This window comes from Argiope bruennichi, chromosome 7, assembly GCF_947563725.1.
Source record: "Argiope bruennichi chromosome 7, qqArgBrue1.1, whole genome shotgun sequence".
Taxonomy (NCBI): domain Eukaryota; kingdom Metazoa; phylum Arthropoda; class Arachnida; order Araneae; family Araneidae; genus Argiope; species Argiope bruennichi.
In genome coordinates, this window is record NC_079157.1 from 5,904,037 (window position 1) to 5,923,714 (window position 19,678).

The 19,678-nt window shown below is 26.9% G+C and overlaps 1 protein-coding gene across 3 annotated transcripts; it reads right to left on the reverse strand.

The window, feature by feature from the left end:
- Positions 1 to 9,800: 9,800 nt before the first annotated feature.
- On the reverse strand, positions 9,801 to 19,546 carry LOC129975886 (39S ribosomal protein L51, mitochondrial-like). 3 transcript variants are annotated; one of them, XM_056089155.1, is made up of 4 exons: positions 19,526 to 19,546; positions 19,044 to 19,196; positions 15,064 to 15,189; positions 9,801 to 10,094 (listed from the first exon to the last, which is right to left on the reverse strand). In XM_056089155.1, exons 2-4 carry the CDS (start codon positions 19,180 to 19,182, stop codon positions 9,883 to 9,885), a joined length of 477 nt encoding a protein of 158 aa, XP_055945130.1. In that variant the 5' UTR covers positions 19,183 to 19,196; positions 19,526 to 19,546; the 3' UTR covers positions 9,801 to 9,882. The 3 variants fall into 3 exon arrangements, with proteins under 3 accessions (XP_055945130.1, XP_055945129.1, XP_055945128.1); XM_056089154.1 differs by having other exon boundaries at positions 19,417 to 19,542; XM_056089153.1 differs by lacking the exon at positions 19,526 to 19,546 and adding an exon at positions 19,332 to 19,499.
- Between the last annotated feature and the right edge of the window lie 132 nt (positions 19,547 to 19,678).

Below are 19,678 nucleotides of genomic sequence, written 5' to 3' on the forward strand. Positions count from 1 at the left end.
CGTTTCAGCAAAAAACAAGAATTTTTTTAAAAATCTGTTGAAGTTTTATTATGAACAAGCTCAAGCTGAAATTTTACGACAGCTGACAAGAAATGTGAGATAGAAAGAGTCAAGAACAGACTATCGAAAGATTTCTGTAATAGTATAAATTAAATGATTATCAAAATCTGAAACTTAAAAATATTTTGTTGCAGAAGATATTTAAAGACCAAGATAAATAAATATTCAAAAGAAAATTTTAGAGAGCACTACTTCTGGTGAATCAGCTGGTCGCCAAAGGCGGTTAATTTAAAATTAAATGCATTTTATACCGTTTATATATAATTAATTATTAAAATTTAAATCTCGCTAAAATTTCTGAAGTAGGAAATTCTTCTTTAAATTAATTCTAGGAAGTAGGAAAATTTTTTATAAATTAATTTTTGCATAGAATTTAATGCGTTTAATATAAAAATAATTAAAAATCTTCCTCATAAATAGTTTAACATTAGTTTCAGAATCTAGAACTGAAAAATATTTTATGAAGTGATCATAATTTTTGACCTGAAATAGAACTCCAAAGAATTGAGTTACCTTTGCAGGGAGTTACTGTCTTAATCATAAGATGGTCGCGATGCCCATGTGAGAATTATTAAACAAGGCACATCTTCCTCTTGCTCTTCAGTACAACCACAAAAACCTCTTCTTTTTTATCATAAAGTCAGAAAAGTTCGCAGTGAACAAGACTTGCAAGGAAATTTCCTGCAAGCACCCATGCTGAAAATTACTTTTAGAAAAGAAAGTTGTTCAGGAAGAGCGCAACTCTTCACGTTTTCCATTTTGCCCATGCCTACAAAATAAACTGATCGCCGGCTGATGAATTGTTATGGCACAACGGAGCGACTAGTTGTTGAGTTTCGGCTTGCAAGAATAATTAGCTCATTATTTGGGGCACTAATTGTACCCATGTAATTGCGAGCACGCAGGTTTGTGTACACAGCAGTTTTAATCAGAGTTTCACTCCAGAAAATTAAAAGGGCTTTAATAAAAATAATTAGCTCTCTAGCCATGTGGAAGGCGTTTTTGTATCACGCTAAATTAATTCTGAAACTGATCGGGGCTTTTAAGTCAATTTAGTGTATTAATCTAAGTACCCTCATTGTTTTGTTTTTTGTTGTTGTTTTTTCCTTTCGGTTTGTATATTACTCAAACTGAAATTTCTCTGTTTATTTGAAGATGTCGATGTATTCTTTGCTTTCATCTTCAGTTTTACGAGAAGTATTTTTCATATTTATATTTTTTAAGCGTATATTTCTTTGAGGATGTATACAAGTTAGAAAGAATCTTTTCACTGAAGTAATTAGATTTTTTTTAACATTTTTGTACTGAAAAAAAAATGGCTAATATTTGTAACTCGAATCTTTGAGCAAAAATTAGTTAATATTAAATATTTGTTTTACTTACTCATTCATCATTTTTGATGATCTTATTTTTTTATTCTGCTGTTTTTAATCATTTCTACTTGATCAGAATTTTAACTTAATGATAATTTGACTTTTCATTTTTTATATAACAATTAGTTGCGTTCAAGTGAATGTGGTTTCATTTGTTTGCACACAATATGCGGATACGTTAAAATAAAAAACATGTTTGATTACTCTACGCCCATTATAGGGTGGATAAGCGGAATTTCAATGGCATATATAAATAGTTTCTAAATTTCTAAAATATTTAGGAGATTCGTATGAAAGTAATAAGTTATCAAAAAAAGTTACAAGTTTCAGAATATTATAGATCTTAAAAATATGTGAAACAGCACAGCGACTGAACTTTCAAAGGTTCTATCTATCAATGTGCAATTTTTATACAAATTTATTTTCTCAGCTTGACAAGCAATATGAAACAAAATTAAATTTTGAAGGTAATTTGTAAATTTATAATTCAAATTTGTAATTTATAAATTTATAAATCAAATTTATAATTTTATAAATCAATGTCATGATTCGTTTTTTATAAACCCTATAAAAATATGCTATTTTAATATGAATTTGATTTAATTTAACTGCATCTAGTTTTGATAAAAAGGATGAAATTACTCTTGGCTAAAACTATATATTTATATGCACGCGCGCGCGCACGCACAGGCACTATCTACCAATAAGTAATTAGACACCTGTGATAAAAGAGATAAACACAATTTATTCATATTCAATAGATTACAGAGCTTCCAGCTTAGGCATTTACACCTTGGCTTCCCACAAGTGTTTGGATAATGGACAATGGTATTTTCTACTATTAGTATAGGAGAAGACATGCAAGTCTTTTCACCGATTTCGGACTGTTATTGTAACCCTTAATTTAGTTATCCAACTCGTACAAGATGTTTTTCTGTAGGATTCATGTCTAGACTCTGGGCAGGTCAGTCCAGTCGATTCATCCCATTGTCATCATTCCAATCCATGGGGGACCTCGCAACATGGCGGTATTATCCAGGAAATAACAATGATCCAATTCATAAAATGCCACAGCGTAGGAAGCACATTGTTGTCTAGAATAGTGAAGTAGAGGTCGGCGTTGAGCTTACTATAAATTGGGATGAAGGGTACCGTTTCATACCACGAGAAACATCCCCAGACCATAATTTCTACCACTCTGTCAACCGATGTAGAAATTGAACCTTCATTCGTCATTCCAGAGAATTTGTTTTTACTCATCCACAGTCCAACTTCGACGAGCCTTGCACCACCTTAACAGAGCAGTGCGTTTGGATTTTGTAATCAAAGGTTTATGGGCGGTAAAACGGCCAAAGAAACTAAGCAAATGTGTTCCTTTGAGGATGGTATTTATCGAAACAGCAGTTTCAAATGCTTGTTGAAACTCATGAAGTAAGTGTGCCATCGGTTTGGTACGTTTTTTCTTAATTTCTTTGGACGCCACTCGTCAGTCTCTATTTCTAAGTTTCGTGGATCTACCTATTATTTTATTCACCAAGTTCTAAAGTTTGCACTATTGATATAATTTTTGGAAAACAATATCCGAAACATTTTTGTATTGAAAAGGAAGTGAATAAAGGTAAAAGAAAACATTTTTATAATTCCACAGTGGTTCTAGTTTGGGATGAGAAGACGTGTCTGAAACTGTAATTTTTTATGCGTTTTGTCGGGGAATATTTTGAAGGTTGCTATGTTTTTTTTTTTTTTTTTTTTTTTTTTTTTGAGTTTCAGTTGATGAGAAGTAGAAAGAAATTGTTTGAATAACGCTGTTGACTGACCAAGTGCTAAGAACTTAGAAACGTTCGACTAGCATTGTATAACGGTGATATAAAGTTGTTTGGATTTGCCTCTATTAGGACAATAGGAATAGACGTCCGTTTAGGTAATGTGTGATATATTTCCAAAAATCGAAAAATCACTCTTGTTTTTAGTTATGAAGAGACGAAATCCGTATTTAATCTTTCTTTTAATTTTTGAATTTTTATTTTAACTAGATGAAATGATCGACAACCCCAATTGTTGGCAGCAATGGATTTGAGTGTGCTCAGTCTTTTCAGAACTGATTTTTTTTAAATAAAGAGAATGCTACTTAAAAGCCAAATTAAAAGAAAAATAGATATATCCAAAAGTTTAATACTGTATTTTCTAGTAATAATGCTGGAGCATACTAATCAAGGAAAGTAACTTCTATTCTATCAAAAAATATAAATGTTTATTCTATGATGGCAGTTTTATCGCCATACTTTTTTTACCCCGATTTCTCATTATTCTGAATTTTAAACAATTTGAAAATCACATGATGATTTGTTTATATTCGACTGTTGCCATTTGACAATAAACAATAAGAGCAATTACTTTGCCACATACATCAACGTTATATATAAATACTATTTAGTAAAACAGAAATAAGTAATTTAGTAAATCACCACAACAGTCTCCTTCCATTCTTTGTTGTCCATTTATACTATAACTTAACGCACGAAGGCATGGCATTGCTAGCTTTTAAAAAGCGACATTTTTTCCATAACCTCACATTTTCCGGTAATGATTTTGGAGTATATAATCAAAAAAGTAACTTCTATATTATCAAAAAATATAAATATGTGTTCTATGATTTCAGTTTTATCAGCATGCTTTTTCACTTTGACTTTCCATTATAAATAGTTTTAAATCAAAGAAACGATAATATACAAAAATAAATGCAAAATACTTTCACACAATTGAATGGCAAAGCACTTTGGAATAAATAAAAATAACACATTTTTCTAGACTGGAAGATTCAGCACAAATGACAAATAAAAGTGCATGCAACATGTGCATTCATTTTGAATGGAGAAGAGCCTAATTAGGGATAAAAGAGACTTAATACTTTTAGACCATTTTTATGAAGTTTAATAGCATTACAAAGAAAACTGAAAGCAGATTTTAGAAAATACTTCAAGAGAATAGAGGCATTTATAAAATTCCAGAATGGCAACTTCTGCGTTTAATGTTGTCAAAAATGTGGAAATTCATCAAAATCCAATTTTTGACAATTATATTATTTTATCCGTATACTTTCCTTGTGTTTTATTCTACAGAGGCTGCAAACCAGTTAAAAATATGGTGTATATTTCTTACAAGGGAAACGGCACAGATTGAAGAGCCAAAAGCTATGATATGCCTTCTAATAACCTGTCGGACCTCTTTTGGCCCGCCGAATTGCAGCAACTCGACGTGGCATGAACTCAACAAATCTCTTGAAGTCCCCTGAAGAATTATTAAGCCACTCTGACTCTATAGATGTGAATTCTTGCGAAAGTGTTGCTGATGCAGGATTTTGTGCTCGAATTGACTTCTCGATTATCACCAAAAAATGTTCGATGGGATCCATGTCGGGAGATCTAGGTGGGCAAATCATTCACAGGAGTTGTCCAGAATGTTCTTGAAACCAATTGCACACATTTGTGACTCAGTGACATAGTGCATTGTCATTCATAAAAATCCCAACATTGTTTGGGCACATTAAGTCCATGAATGACTGCAAATGGTCTCCAAGTAGCTGAATATAATCATTTCCAGTCAATGATCGGTTCAGCTGGATCAGAGAACCCAGTAAAATCAATGTAAAAACAACACACACTAATAATACGGAGCCACTATATAATTCAATTGTATAATGCCTCGTTGACAACTTGGGTCCATGGCTTCTTTGGCTCTAAGCCACACTCGAATCCTACCATCAAATCATATCAAATGAAACTGTGAATCACCTGATCATGCTATGGTTTTCCAACCTTTTAGGGTTCAATCGATATAGTCAAGAGCTCAGAAGAGGTGCTGCATGCGATAACGTGCTGTTAATAAATAACACTCGAGTCGGTCTATTGCCATAGCCCATTAAAGCCAAATCCTAAAGCACACGTCTGTCATACGTCTATATTGATTCCTGAGGTTATTTCACGTAGTGTTTCTAGTCTGTCAACACAGACAGTTTTACGAACATGTCGCTGATCTTGGTTCTTAAGAGCAGTCAGTATCCACAGTGAGAAGTTACGCTTAGAATTAGGTATTTACGGCACATTTGACACTGTGGATTTCGGTATTTTGAATTCCTTAATGATTTTCGAACTGGAATATCCCATGCGTCTAGCTCCAACTACCATTCAGCGTTTAAAGTCTATTAATTCAGGACATGCGACCGTAATCATGTCAGAAGCCTTTTTTCATGTAACACTCTAATATAAATGAAAGCCATGTGATTGCATTGCCCATTTATACATTTTATACTCGATAATACTGATATATGTATATTTGCATGTTGCTATTCCATGGCTTTCGCCATTTTAGTGTATAATTCAATTAATAAATCAAGAAAAGTTCCTTTTTTTCCCTTCAATTCTGCAAGAATTCTTGCAGAAGAGATACAGGAAATTAACTAAGTGATTTTGAATTGTAAGCTAATTTTGCAATAACTTTTCAAATTCCCGAAGTACACTATCATGAGGAAAATAAACAAAGAATGAAACAAATGAGTTATTAAACCGAAACGCAAGCTTAATATCTAAATTCTATCTTTCAGGTCGCACTAAATCATTTAAAGCAAATTATCACTATGATGAAAGAACAGAGCATATTGCAATTCACAAAAAAATATTTCGATCTCGAGAATTCGCTGAAATTAAACGGTTTAGATTTTTCCGGATTCAAAAGGATCATTTTTGGAATTCACAAATGTGAATTAGAAATTCAAAAGTATGACTTTGATAGAGAGATTTTGACACATAATTCGAATCCTAAAATTGATCTTCCTTAATTTTGGACCAAATCTATAAACAGACCAAGTTTCAAATTGCAGTTTTTCAAATTGCAAAAAAAAAAAAAAAAAAAAGCAGATTTCATTTGCTTGATTATATTATGAAAATAAAAAGCAAAAGATATATTTCCAATGATATATTGAGATACGCAAGCTGATCCTCTTATAAATGGAAAATTTTATTCAAAAGATAGTTGCACTTCTTTAAATGTATAGCACCAAATGGTCTTTTAGCGAGAATATTTGCTGACAATATATTGGACTTATAATGAATTAGTATAATTATTAATACATTATATATATTGGTAATTATATTAAATAACATATTATTAATTAATTATTCAATATTCACATGAAAATGCTTTTAACTCCTTCAGGTTCCTTTCCTGAATCAATTAAATCGAAATATTAATTAAATTTTAAATTTATACTTTTATTACTTTTTAAACAATTTATTAAAGAAAGTATATCTCTAAAGTTGAAAAATATCTTTCTTCAAGAAGTTTAAAAACTGGCTACAAAATATTAAATGCCCAGTTATAAGTGTTTCAGTAAATAAACCACCAAGCTTAAATTAGTCAAGTTGACATACTTTGAGTTACTTAAAAAATGTAATGTATAGAATGCAACATTCTCCAGGACAGGACATTGATTGAAGAGTTAACAAATTCGGCAAATAGTTACTTCCTGGATATTTATAAAGAATTGCTTTTCAAAATTTCAATTATGTTTAATTAAAAATTAATCGAAATGTTAACTTTTTTAACTAACTGATTGATGACTGATAACTAACTATTGACTCTGATCGAACCAAAGCTATTTTTACACTGTTTTAAAATTTAATGTTTGAAATATGAAAATTTTTTAAATACAATAAATACGGCAAGAAAACGTTATTATTATTTTTTAATTTTAAAATGCTTCTTAAAATATTTATAACAATGCCTTTATTATTCTGAAATGAAATTTTCAAACTAATGTTTTATTTCATTTATATGTTTTTACTATTGTAAAGGCTGTGATTAAAAAAAAAAAAAAGAAAGAAAAAGAAAAATACTTTGGATATTTAATTCCAAAGCAGAATGGCCGCTTTTATAAACATTGTAATGTTTTAGTCTGTCAATTTTTTCTACTTTTCTGTTGTCCTTTCACTTCTCTATTTCATGTAATCTAATAATCAAATCTAAACAACTAACAGAATTTGTTCCAGAATTTCTTACTTCCAACAATCCGTCAAAATGAATAGAAGTGCACATGCACTGCCATTCAAGAAAATAATTTAAATTCAATTAAGCACAAAATGTAATGGCAGAAACAATTAATCCTATATCAACTTGATGCTTCAACTATTCAAATAAAAAATTGGAATTTTCATTATTTTTTCTTCTAAATAAAAAGTAACGAGAAAAAATGGATAAGAAAATTAAACTGTCATACCTATTACGACATCTTTTAAAATTTCTAAATAGCAGGATATTTTTTTTTTCGTTTTATTATTAGAAACTTTTAGAAAATCTAATACTGACAAACAATAAAATAATCGAATCAAAAACACTCTATGCCATTTATGGACAAGAAAATTTTCAAATTTCCTTTGATTTTGATATAAACTGAAGTTTAACAGAAGCATTTGGGAACTTCAAATTTAAAATGCAATGAAGATGCCTTAATTTAAAAACAAAACAAAATTAAAGAAAATAATTCAAGTATAATGATATTTCTGATTTCAGACATAATTTTCAGCCTAGCTTATTCAAGATCATCTCGAACATACTAGTGAATTATAAGGTTGACAAAATGAAATCATATCAATAATGTATAAAATTGCCATTGGTCACTTTATGTTCCATTGCATTATTTCACAATGTTATTTGTATTTCAGGTTTATCTAAACAAAAAGAGTAAAATGCTTTAAAAAATTTAAATTTAGTACAAACAAGGCAGGGTTAAAATTGAAGGAAACATAGTATTTTCTTTGATAAAAATTAATATCATCAAAAAGGCATTTCAATGGTCTGTTAGCAATAATTTTTACTTAATATGTACTCGAGCATGTATAACATGAGATAGAAAAGAAGAGTTCATAGAATGTAAAAAGTATCAGTAATCCTTCCAGTAACTGAATAAATTGCACTGAAAATCATCATCAATATTGTTTTAATATGGATTTTCTGAATTGCAAACTTCATATATAAATTTGTTAAATACAAACAAATAATATTTCACAAACTGCATAGTATTTGAGCAATCACTATTCAAGGATGTTGTACATTCTCTTAAAATAATTAATCCCCTCAAGATATTCTAAAAAAAAAATTTGAAGAAAATAATAAGGGTAAACTTCAGAAATTCACAAATTTGGATTTGAGGAAGTGTAATAATTCATTCAGAGTACCATCATCCTCGCCCATTAAAGCCGATTCTTGTATGCAATTATATTTGAACATTAAAATTCATTTCTCATAAGTGTTTATGAAACAAATCGAAATTCTTAAATATTTTACCAGTAAGAATTAATGAAAAGAAATTTAATTAAATTCATTTATTAAAAAAATAAAGAAATTTTTTTTGAAAATAGAACTTGCAATAAAAATAATAACTGAATTTCCAAAAATTGTCAGAAATAAAACATTTAATAATCATTAAAATAAGGTTTTATATATATATATATAACCTTATAAAAAATAAAAACTATTTTTTATTTATAAAAATTAGTTTTTATATTTTAGTTTTTTTATTATTATATTATTTATATTTAGTATAAATGGTATTTTTTATATTTAGTTTTTATACATTAGTTTTTTTTATTTTTTATTTATAAAAAATAAAAACAGACTGAAAAATTTGCAATTATTATTCTATTAAGTAACATTTGAAAAAAAAGAAAATGAAGCAGAAAAACAAAGCATGCATTCTTTATTAATTCAAATATTCCTTATTTTTGATTCACAGATTTAATTTGTTAATATTATTATTTTGTTACTTTGTTCAGTGAAATTTCATTAATATATATAAACTGTATTAAGATTATTCTGATGATGAGAATAATCTTCATAGAGTTGGTTATATAAGAACGTTCCAAACAAAAAGAGAATGAATTTGCAATATACGAGTTAACAATATACTTTTAAAATTGTCAGCTTTTATAATATTGTTACTTGCAATCAATATTTCTACTGCTGTTACAATTATTTTAAGTAATTTGTCAAATTTCATAGTATTCAAAATAATTTTTTTGTTTGTATTTTTTATAAGCTTATTCTTCAAGGTGTCTGCTTTACTGCTTATTTTGTATCTGTATATTGTATGTTTTGCCACTTAAATCAATTAATAATTAAAATTCTTCTATATCAGCAATTATCTGTGCAAATCCTACATTGAATTTCAATAAACACTGCTATTTGCTTCAGAAGAGGTATCTGGCAGGCCACCAATTTCAACTGATTATCTCAAAACTCTAAATCGTAAGTGACCTGATAGTTGAAGGTATTTTGAATATATTAATGTGAAACAACATATTTTGAAATAACACATTTTTCAAGAGAAAACACATTTAATACCAATACAAACATTTCTTCTATCAGAATACATTATATTTTTGGAAGCAATAATAAATTATTGCTTTCTCTTCCTATTTAAATATCTATACAACCACATGACCCTTTTATTCAAATTTTTCCATTTTGTAGGTTTTGACCACCTCCAGTGGGAATAGTACACTTGTTTCTTTAAAAGCATTTGAAATTCATTTCCACTAAAACCTCGCAACCATGGAGGCATGTTTGTAAGCAGTTTAACAGGATGAATACTTCCATCTCCTAAAATGTCTATAAAAAAAACAATATAAATTAATAAACAAGTATATATTTTATGGTGTAGTAAATAATCTTTTTTAAACAAAAAAAAAAAAAAAAACTATGAATAAATTTATTATTTAGCACATAGCTTCTTTCTTTCGCTATGGAATATCCTCGAACTTGGAATCACTAGGATTCTCTGTTGGTTGAAAGGATATTAGCATGTGGGAATATTAGCACATAGCTGAAATTCAATGACAAAATACATTTTAAAGTAATAATCAATATTTATTGGAATTATATATAAATAAAAAATAATACTAAAGCATCTGTGCCAAAGATATATTTGCAGTTTACAAAAATCTTTTTTCAGTGTAGAAACATACAGATATGTAATAAAATTTAATACTAATTCCAGAACTCAGTTTAAAACTTATAGCAAATTAAAATTTAGGGAAGTTGAGATGCCTGAAATTTAGATTAGAATTTAGATACCTGAAATTATCATAAGCATTACAAATTGAGAATTATTATTATTATTTTTTTCAATTCCTAAAGATAATGGTGGGAAATATCTAATTACTTAAAATTAACACAAAGATTTTTTTTTTTAAAAAAAAGGGAGGGAATGCAAATAGTATGCAAAGCTTTGAATCCACAATGATTTGTAAATGAAAAATACATTACAACATAACATCAGTCATATGAAGCTGATAAGTACATGAAGGAAGCTGATTGAAATTAATATCAACACACAGAGCAAACTACCACCTTTTAAATTTAAATTCTTTTAAATGAATTTTCTTTTTGAAATTATGAGTTTTAAAATGTCAGTTATGAGTCTTGAAAAATTCTCACACTATAATGGAGCACAATAATTTCACTTTGCATATAAATAGTAAAAAGAGCATAAATTTAAAAATATATATATACATACAATTTAGCTAATTTAATATACCACTAACACTGAGAAGTACAAAAGAAAATTTTTCACTGCCATGCATAAGAAGTTGACCGGTGAAAATACATGAATTTAAACAATTAATCAGAAATGGATTGTAATCAGCTGTAATTTTTAATGAATAAAAATATTTTATATAGATTCATTTGTGTTCATCCAATAGGTTGTATTCTTTAAATGTGGAATGCAAATTGCTAGTTTTAAAATACTACTTACTTTTATTTAAAAAAAGATTCGGATCAAACATTTTTGTTTAAATAAAGAATGAGATATATTTTACTTTAATACTCATCATGAAAAATCATCTAGATTGGATTAATAAATACCATCATCATTTTCGGATTGATAATGATTTTTTTCTTCTTTTAATCTGCTGGGATTAAACTGATATCTACTAAGACATGTAACAATTTTGCTTTTTTGTTTATACTAAGCAGTTATTCATTCAAGAATTTAAACATCAGTATTAATAAATTTAATTGAAATTAAATAACAATAAGAACAAAACAAATGCTACAGGTAAATGAAAATTACAAGATATTAAAAATGAAAAAAGCTGAAAGATTTAGAAATCGTACTATATTGTTGATTGTTTTTAATGCATTTTAAATATTTCCATTCAATGATAATCAAATTCACATTCAAGATATTAACAACTGAATAGGAATCTAAAACATTCTACAATATAAAATGTTATTATGAATAATGCAATATATATATTTGCTTTCAAAAATATTTTTAAAGTCTCAAGTGTCCTTATATTAAAATGACAATCTGCCAAGTCAAAATAAACCAATACTATTTATAATGTCTACTTTTGATATAATGTTACAAATTTATTTAAATTACAAAGGCTTCATTAATAACAACAACAAAAGAAAATTATATGCCAACTAATGCAAAACGAGTAGAATCAAGTTATGAAGAGAGGCATGATGGCAAATGAAGGATTTTTAAAATTTTTAATTTCATTAAATGACTTCCAAAACAAATTTTGTTGTTCAATCAATATTATACCACAGAATTATTGTGGAAGCAAGCAAAACATAAATGAATAATTCAATAAAATTTGAAAAATATATTATTATTGACACTATGAAAGTATTAAAGTGACATTTTGATTTAATGTATATGATTTACAACAAGAACCTTGCTATTATAAATGATATGATTTATATTGAACATATGATCAATGAGCAAATATTAAAGATATATAAAAAAAGTATATATTTAACACCAAAAAGTGTTGACCTACTAACATTTTTAACTCAATACGACAATATAAAAAATAAATGACTGCATCAAAACTGGAATATGTAATATGCATTATAATGCATCTTATGTTAAAAAAGTAATTCAAAGTATTGAAACAATTTCTATTTTAAATATCAAAATATTTTTTTCCTAAACTAATAATTATAAATATCTAAAATAGCATATATTTCTTTTAATATATTTTTATTGTATATCCTGCATATGTCACAAATGCAATTATATACAATATTGTTTTAGAAAGTGTTATGGCATAATGAATAAATTTTATAGCATTGTCTATTTCATTTGTCACTGTCTATTAGGATGAACAGGAAATCAATAAATCAATCAATCATGCCCCCATACCATGGAAAAGTTGCAAATGAGTAAGAAATATTAAACACATACACACACACATGCACGTGCACACACACATACAAAAAAAAAAAACACTTTTAAGCTATATCTTTCATTCCCACTTGGTGTTTAGTAATAGTAAACAATACACTAAATTTGGTAAATTTGCATTCATTTTTAAAACTCCAAATTTTTCCACACAGCTTTCAAAAGCAAAACAGAAGAATAATAGTATTTCATCATTCACATATCAAAATATTGCAATCAAAATTTTTCAAAACTTTTTTATTGTTTAAAAGATACATAGTTTAACTTCATCTACTCAATTGTGGCATGTGATATGATATTCCTGCATATATCACAAAATGCTATATCCATTAAGGTATGCTGAAAATTTTCTTTCTCATGTTATGACATAGCTGTGAACTGATGAGAAATTAAATGAAGAAATATAGTTAATAAAATTGATATCTACTGCTCCTGCATAATCCCAAAATGTGGTAAAAATCTACTTTTATCTTAATTTTTAAACATTTATTATGTAAAAAAGTTTTTTTCCCCAAATTTTAAAACAATAAGACTTATTTTATCAAAATCCATCAAAAACTTTTAGCTGTATACTACCTTCAAAGTAAACAGAAAACATAAAAAAAAAATTTTTTTAAAGCAATTTTTTGTTCCTAATCACAGCCTTAATTTTTATATTTCATTTTATATTAGAAATGCAATCATTTGATGCATATGTAAAGCAAAAAGTTATTCAAGTCTAAAAAATATATAATGTGTTTTTTTTTTTTTCCCTTTTTCTTCTTTATCCTGAAACTCTGCATAACAGAAACTCAAAACTTGAGTATTATTTATTAACAAAAAAAAAAAAAAAAGAGAGAGGGAGAGAGAAAGTAACAAGAATGATGAAATCTTTAAAAAAGCATTTAAGCTTTTAAAATATTTTTATAGATTTAAAATTTTTTAATGGCATTTCACTTTTTTTTTTTTTTTTTTTTTTTTACATAGCTGGTAAAAAAAAGTGGGAAGTCTAAACATAGTTGGTAGATTGAAGTTTGATTTATAGTCGTTCGAGAGAACTTGCACATTACTGATCGAAGTCCTTAAGTTGCCCAAAAAAACGAAGTTAGGATCAAAAGTATCTTCTCAATATTCCAGTTAATATAAAAACTGAAAAATGCAGTTGAAAACTGGCAGTCTTTTATGTAACTATTGAAAAATAATAACAGCCAGGAAATAATTTACAGAGCTCAGTTAAACTGAAACAAATTGATAACTTCCTCACAATTTACATAAAACTATAGACCCTGAAAATGAATACAATGCTTTTTTTGGGAGAAGGAAGGGAAGGGGTTCATGTAGTAAATGAGACGTTGACATTAAATAACAGAAAACACTTCAGAGAATTAGACATTTCCAAATTTCAAAGGAGATTTTAGTTTCAAAGAGAGAAATAATCAGAAATTTCAGAACATAATTGAATCTGTTGGCTTTAAGTAAGTTTTTATGAAAAGGCGGGAAAAAGATTGATCCATACACTGATATCCCAATCGTTTTTTCAGTTGAATCCCAATTGAAATGGGTATCCACAGTATTTTTTAACTTAAGAAATCTAATAAAACATTGCCTCTGGTTAGAAACATTGTCAAAAATTTATGTGAATTAAGAGCAGAAATGGTGTTGTCCCCTGCAATACCTGAATTCTTTCATAAATCAAACTTTTAAATATCATCTGGTAATAACATACAAAAAATTTAAAACATGGAAAGATGTTTTAATACTTTTTTTTTTTACATTTTTGTAAATAAAAAAAAAAATTACACATTTACATTAATTTTTACATTAATATTATTATTGTATTTTAGCCATTTGTTCTTCAATAATAAATGATATTCTTGTTTTGAATCTTTTCTTTTGTTCTTTGTTGAATGTGTTCAATAAAGAATATAAATGAAATAGAAATTTTTTAGACCTAAATAACCTTTTGATATACATATACATCAAACTACTGTGATTCAACAAGTTGGAGCATGCCAGTTGTGGCTATGGTCAGAAATTACACATTAGTATTATTTCATTCATTTTCACTTAATTTGAAGTGAATAACCAGAAGTATATTTATTATTCTTAAGATGTTCGTTACTTAACAACTTATAAAAATAAATTAAGAAAAATGTCAAAAGTTGAAAAACAATTGTCGATTTTGGCATTTTTTATGACTTTAAAACCCCTTTTTATTTCTCATTGATTCAGTATTTTACATTAATAAATCAGATACAGTAATATAGAAAAAAAAATTATCACTTTATTGTCTATGGATGTCAGAAGCAGAGCAAAATATATTGATAAGTAAGAGATTATCAGAGTTAAAAATTATTCTTTTCTGCAAGAGTTTTAATAAAATAATCTGAAAATTCTCACCAATATAATCATTCTGGCCAAAATATTTTCGTTTATCTGACCAGGGTTTGTAAGGTTTATATTCTGGTAAATGACTTAGACCAAGTTTCAAATTCTTATGTTTCTCAGGAAGTCTTGGTAAAGTATCTATAAAAATGTATAAACATAATAAGATTGTTTTAATATAAATAAAAAATCATCCTGAATAGGATAAAAAGACTGATCGCAGTTAGATGAATAAAATAAACATAAAATAATAGGAATTATAGGATTCATTGCACTATTGTTAATAACTAATACACACATGAATAATAAAATTGCTACTTTTAAGAATTGTTCAAATTATATGGGGATCAACTCATTTATAGAATATTAAACACTTATTAAATATGTAAATAAAATATATATTTGACAAGAATACAATAATGATAATTCAACAATAATTTTCTTGCTAATAATATTCTAATAATGTTCAGGTAATTTCATCTGGTTGATTCTGAATATGTTTTAATAAGATTGGCTTCAATTGCAAAGATAAAATAAAAATCATATTTGAATAGTAATAAAACCATAACATTTGAATTCTAAAAATTTACACTTAAAGCACTTACTTTAAATGCAAATTTATAAAAAAAATTAAATAAATGCAATAAATAACCTAATCCTAAATAATTAATAATAATAAAAAATAATAATAATAAAAAATAATTAATGTTTAAATCAGAAGATAAATCAAATAAATCTGTGCCCAAATGTAAGAGAGAGAATATAATTTAAAGCACTATTAATGAATGAAATAAAGAAATACATTTCAACAAACCAAAACAAATAACGGTAAAACTGTAATTCAGTGTGCCCCTTGCTGCGCCAAGGATGCCAAGAAAGATGGCGGACAAAATAAACAAACATTTCTGTGAAGCAGTTACATTTACCACTTTCTGCATTAAAATTATACCTTTTCTGATAAGTATTGGTTTATACAAGATTTTTTTTTTTTTTTTTTTCTTCTTTTGTTAACCTTTGGGATGATTATCGCTGCTTATTTGAACAATTGGTCTGTTGAGTAGAGAGAAAAATTTAGGAAAGCACCATCAGAAGAAGGCACTGGGTAGAATTTTTTAACTTAAAAAAATATCCTATGGCTTCCCTAGCAGCGTGAACAGGAATCTAGTAGCTTTGCTAATACATAAAACATGTGTGGATAACAGGAACAATATATAATTAAAAGAAAAGAAACAATGGAGGAAGAAGCAATCAAAACATTCTCCACACAAAAGTTCAAACAAGCATATTTTTCCCAATTTCATCAACTCGTAAAAAATATATATATATATTCCACTCCACCTTCATCTATATAGCAGGTTGAAAATATTTCATGCCATACCTTTCACCACACATTCATTCTTACCCAATTACTTACATAACAAATGTCAGAGCACAAAAAGAATTATGAGAACTACAAGAAATTTCATTGCAGACGATTTTGTAAAGTAAGAATTCAGACGATTTTTTAAAGTGCATACCAACAGTTAAAAATTGCAAAAGAATAAATATTTTCTGTTCATATTCACGTTAAAAATAACATTGCAGTGTCTTATTAGTAGTAAAAAAACCTTTTAAATATAATACAGAACTAAATTAAAATATTTAGATATTTTTTTATTATTTTTAATTTGACATTTTTCATAAAATAGTAGTAGTTTATGCACAATTCAACCACTGTAAAAAGTGGTAAAGAAAACAGCATTAGGGTTGCTAGAAGATCATTTGGTGGGTTGCCTTATTGGCAAAAAACTCGGCTTGCAAACTAAACTACATTTCAACCCAAATAATTAGCAATAGTATGCAAAAACATACAATGAATGTTTCATCAAATCAAACTATTGAAAACTATATAAAATATATTGATTCAATTAATACATGGGAAAGTACTTTTCATTTTTTTTCTTTTATGTAAAGTTGAAAGTTTTGAGGCAAAGACTTTACAGAAATTTGATATTCTATACATATGTTTCATGTGTCTCAATATCTCTGTTTCATTATTTTGATATCATAATGGGACTGTTCTTATTCTACATTACAATGACCCATAAAGTTTTGAAATTTGTTTGAACATAGAAAATATGTGTTATTCTCTTATTAGCATTCAATTTTTCAAAACATTTAATTATATTTAAGACTAATTCTTTGTAGTTTCCTTTGCTAATCTAGTTGATTTATTTGGCATTTCATTATTAGAATGACATTTATAAATTAACACCCACTTCAATTGAAAAAAAAATCAGTCAGCATATGTGTTCCCAAACTGCACAGAAAAAAATCAAATACAATATCATAAAACTGACTAAAATAATCATGCTTTGTCATACCATTTTGCTACCTGTTTCATTTAGTGAACATTCTGACTTGGATAAAATTAATTGTAAAACATTTCCTAAAAGATTTAGAAGTGTTTGCTTCACATTGTTGAAATACTGATGAAAAACTAGTCTGGAACAAATATCTATCAGTTTCTTATAGAAAAAAAAGTGAGGTACAGTGAATTTCTCGTTAAAATAGAGGCAACATTAGCCCCATTTTATTTAACATCTTCTTTTCCATAAGTCTATGCATTTTGGAAGAATTAATGACAGATTTCTATAGCGAAGAATTAAAGTAAAATTTTGTGCTTATAATTAAAGTCCCATTACTCATAAGTAATGTTTATTTTATGATGAATAATATTTTAGTAGCAAAACTAATTGTTTTTATGTTTCTTCACTTAAAATGAATGATTCAAACTCATATCATATAACATTTTTTTCTTCTTTTCTTTTGCTACAAGTTATACCAAAAAGGATGAGTAAAAAAGAATAAAATAAGTCACACTGATAATTGTACAATTTGTCCAATTAAAAAATATTTAATAAGTATACATTTCACAAAGTTAATTTTATAACTCTTGCTATGTTTACATTTTCATTTAAGAATTTTTTTTTTTTTAATTACAAATATGATTGACAATATAAATTGTCTAATCTTTCCAAAAACTTTTTTTCTATGCATCTTTTAACAGATGGTTATGGGAAGTTTTTAAAATATTTCTTTAAATTATTAATACATTTCTTTAATTAATGTTTTCATTTTGTTTCCTAAGTTTAAGTATGAAAAACAGATCTGCAGAAAGAAAAATAGGCTTAAATTCTGTAGAACATATGAGAGTCACAGTATTTATATTCCTCCCCATAATCAAAGCTATTCAATTATATATAAACTTATCAAATCAATACTTTAAGCCAGCTTAAGACTTCATTGATATATGTAAATTTCAGTTCAAATAAATATTCTTTATAACCTGTATTAATATATTCCTATAACACTATTATAGTATACAAACATGCCCATCAAAGTTGAAACCAAAAATAAATAAATAAATATTTGTCATCATTTATAAAATATAACAATATCACTTTTGCACATAAGACATTGAACTTATCAATTAGCTTAGTTATAATAATGTATCCATTCAATTTTTTCTTCGTTTATACCTCAGCATTCTTGAAAATACAAGCTTATGATAAGAATAATATCTCAAATGGCCAGATTTTTTTTTTTTTTTTTTTTTTTTTTTTCAAATTCCCACATTATTATCCCCAATTATTGTGCATAATCTCTAATTAAAATGAAAGAAACTAGAGAGAACATTTAATAAATTTAAGCTTAAATAAGAACGAAAGCAAACAGTAAAAAGAAAAAACATAATTATTGTCATTTTCAATGAGGTTGTTATGAATTATTGACGCTATTAATATATATATTACAAAAATAAAATTAATAAATACACATTTATTAATCAAATTTTCAATGGATTTAAAATTTGGGAATTCGATAAAGTAATTCATTAGAAATAAAAAATAATAAATTGAATGAAAATCTACAATACTTTTAAAGATGAATGCATCGACTTTTCAGTTGATTATGAAGCAATTCATAAAAATCCATAAGAAATGTAACTGACAAACCTGGTCTCTTAAAAAATGGATCTTCATATCCATATCTTCTTAAATATTCTTTTTTCCATGGAGTTTCTCGAATATATCGTACTTGTTCTACTGTACAGGTAACTACATTTTTCAAAATCCGTGTACAAAAACTATTCATATTGAGCTTTTGAACTGAAAACGATAAAAAATTTCACTTATTAAACATATAATTAATGCCACATTATTAATGTATTATACGAAAAAGTATACTTATTAACATATATGCTCTATTAGAACATTGTAAGGTATTTTTGCGTAAATACATACTTAAAGAATTCACTTAAAATTATTAACATTGAACGCATGTTAATATGGGATTTTTAGGACTCTTAATCAATATGCATTAGATTACCTCGATTTGAAATCAATTAATGTTCTTAAAATGGCAAATACTGACAATCAAATTAATTCTATTAGTAAAATTTTACAAAAATTCATGCTTAAATTGTAAATAATATTACTTCACTTTACTTCATTTTCTCAAAATCGAATGAACGAGGTTTCTGTTCAGTTCATTTAAAATATAATAATCGCAACCATGATATCTAAAATGTTCAAAAAATTTGTTCTCCTTAATATGCTTCTTGCACAAGTTATTGATTCAAGATACTTTA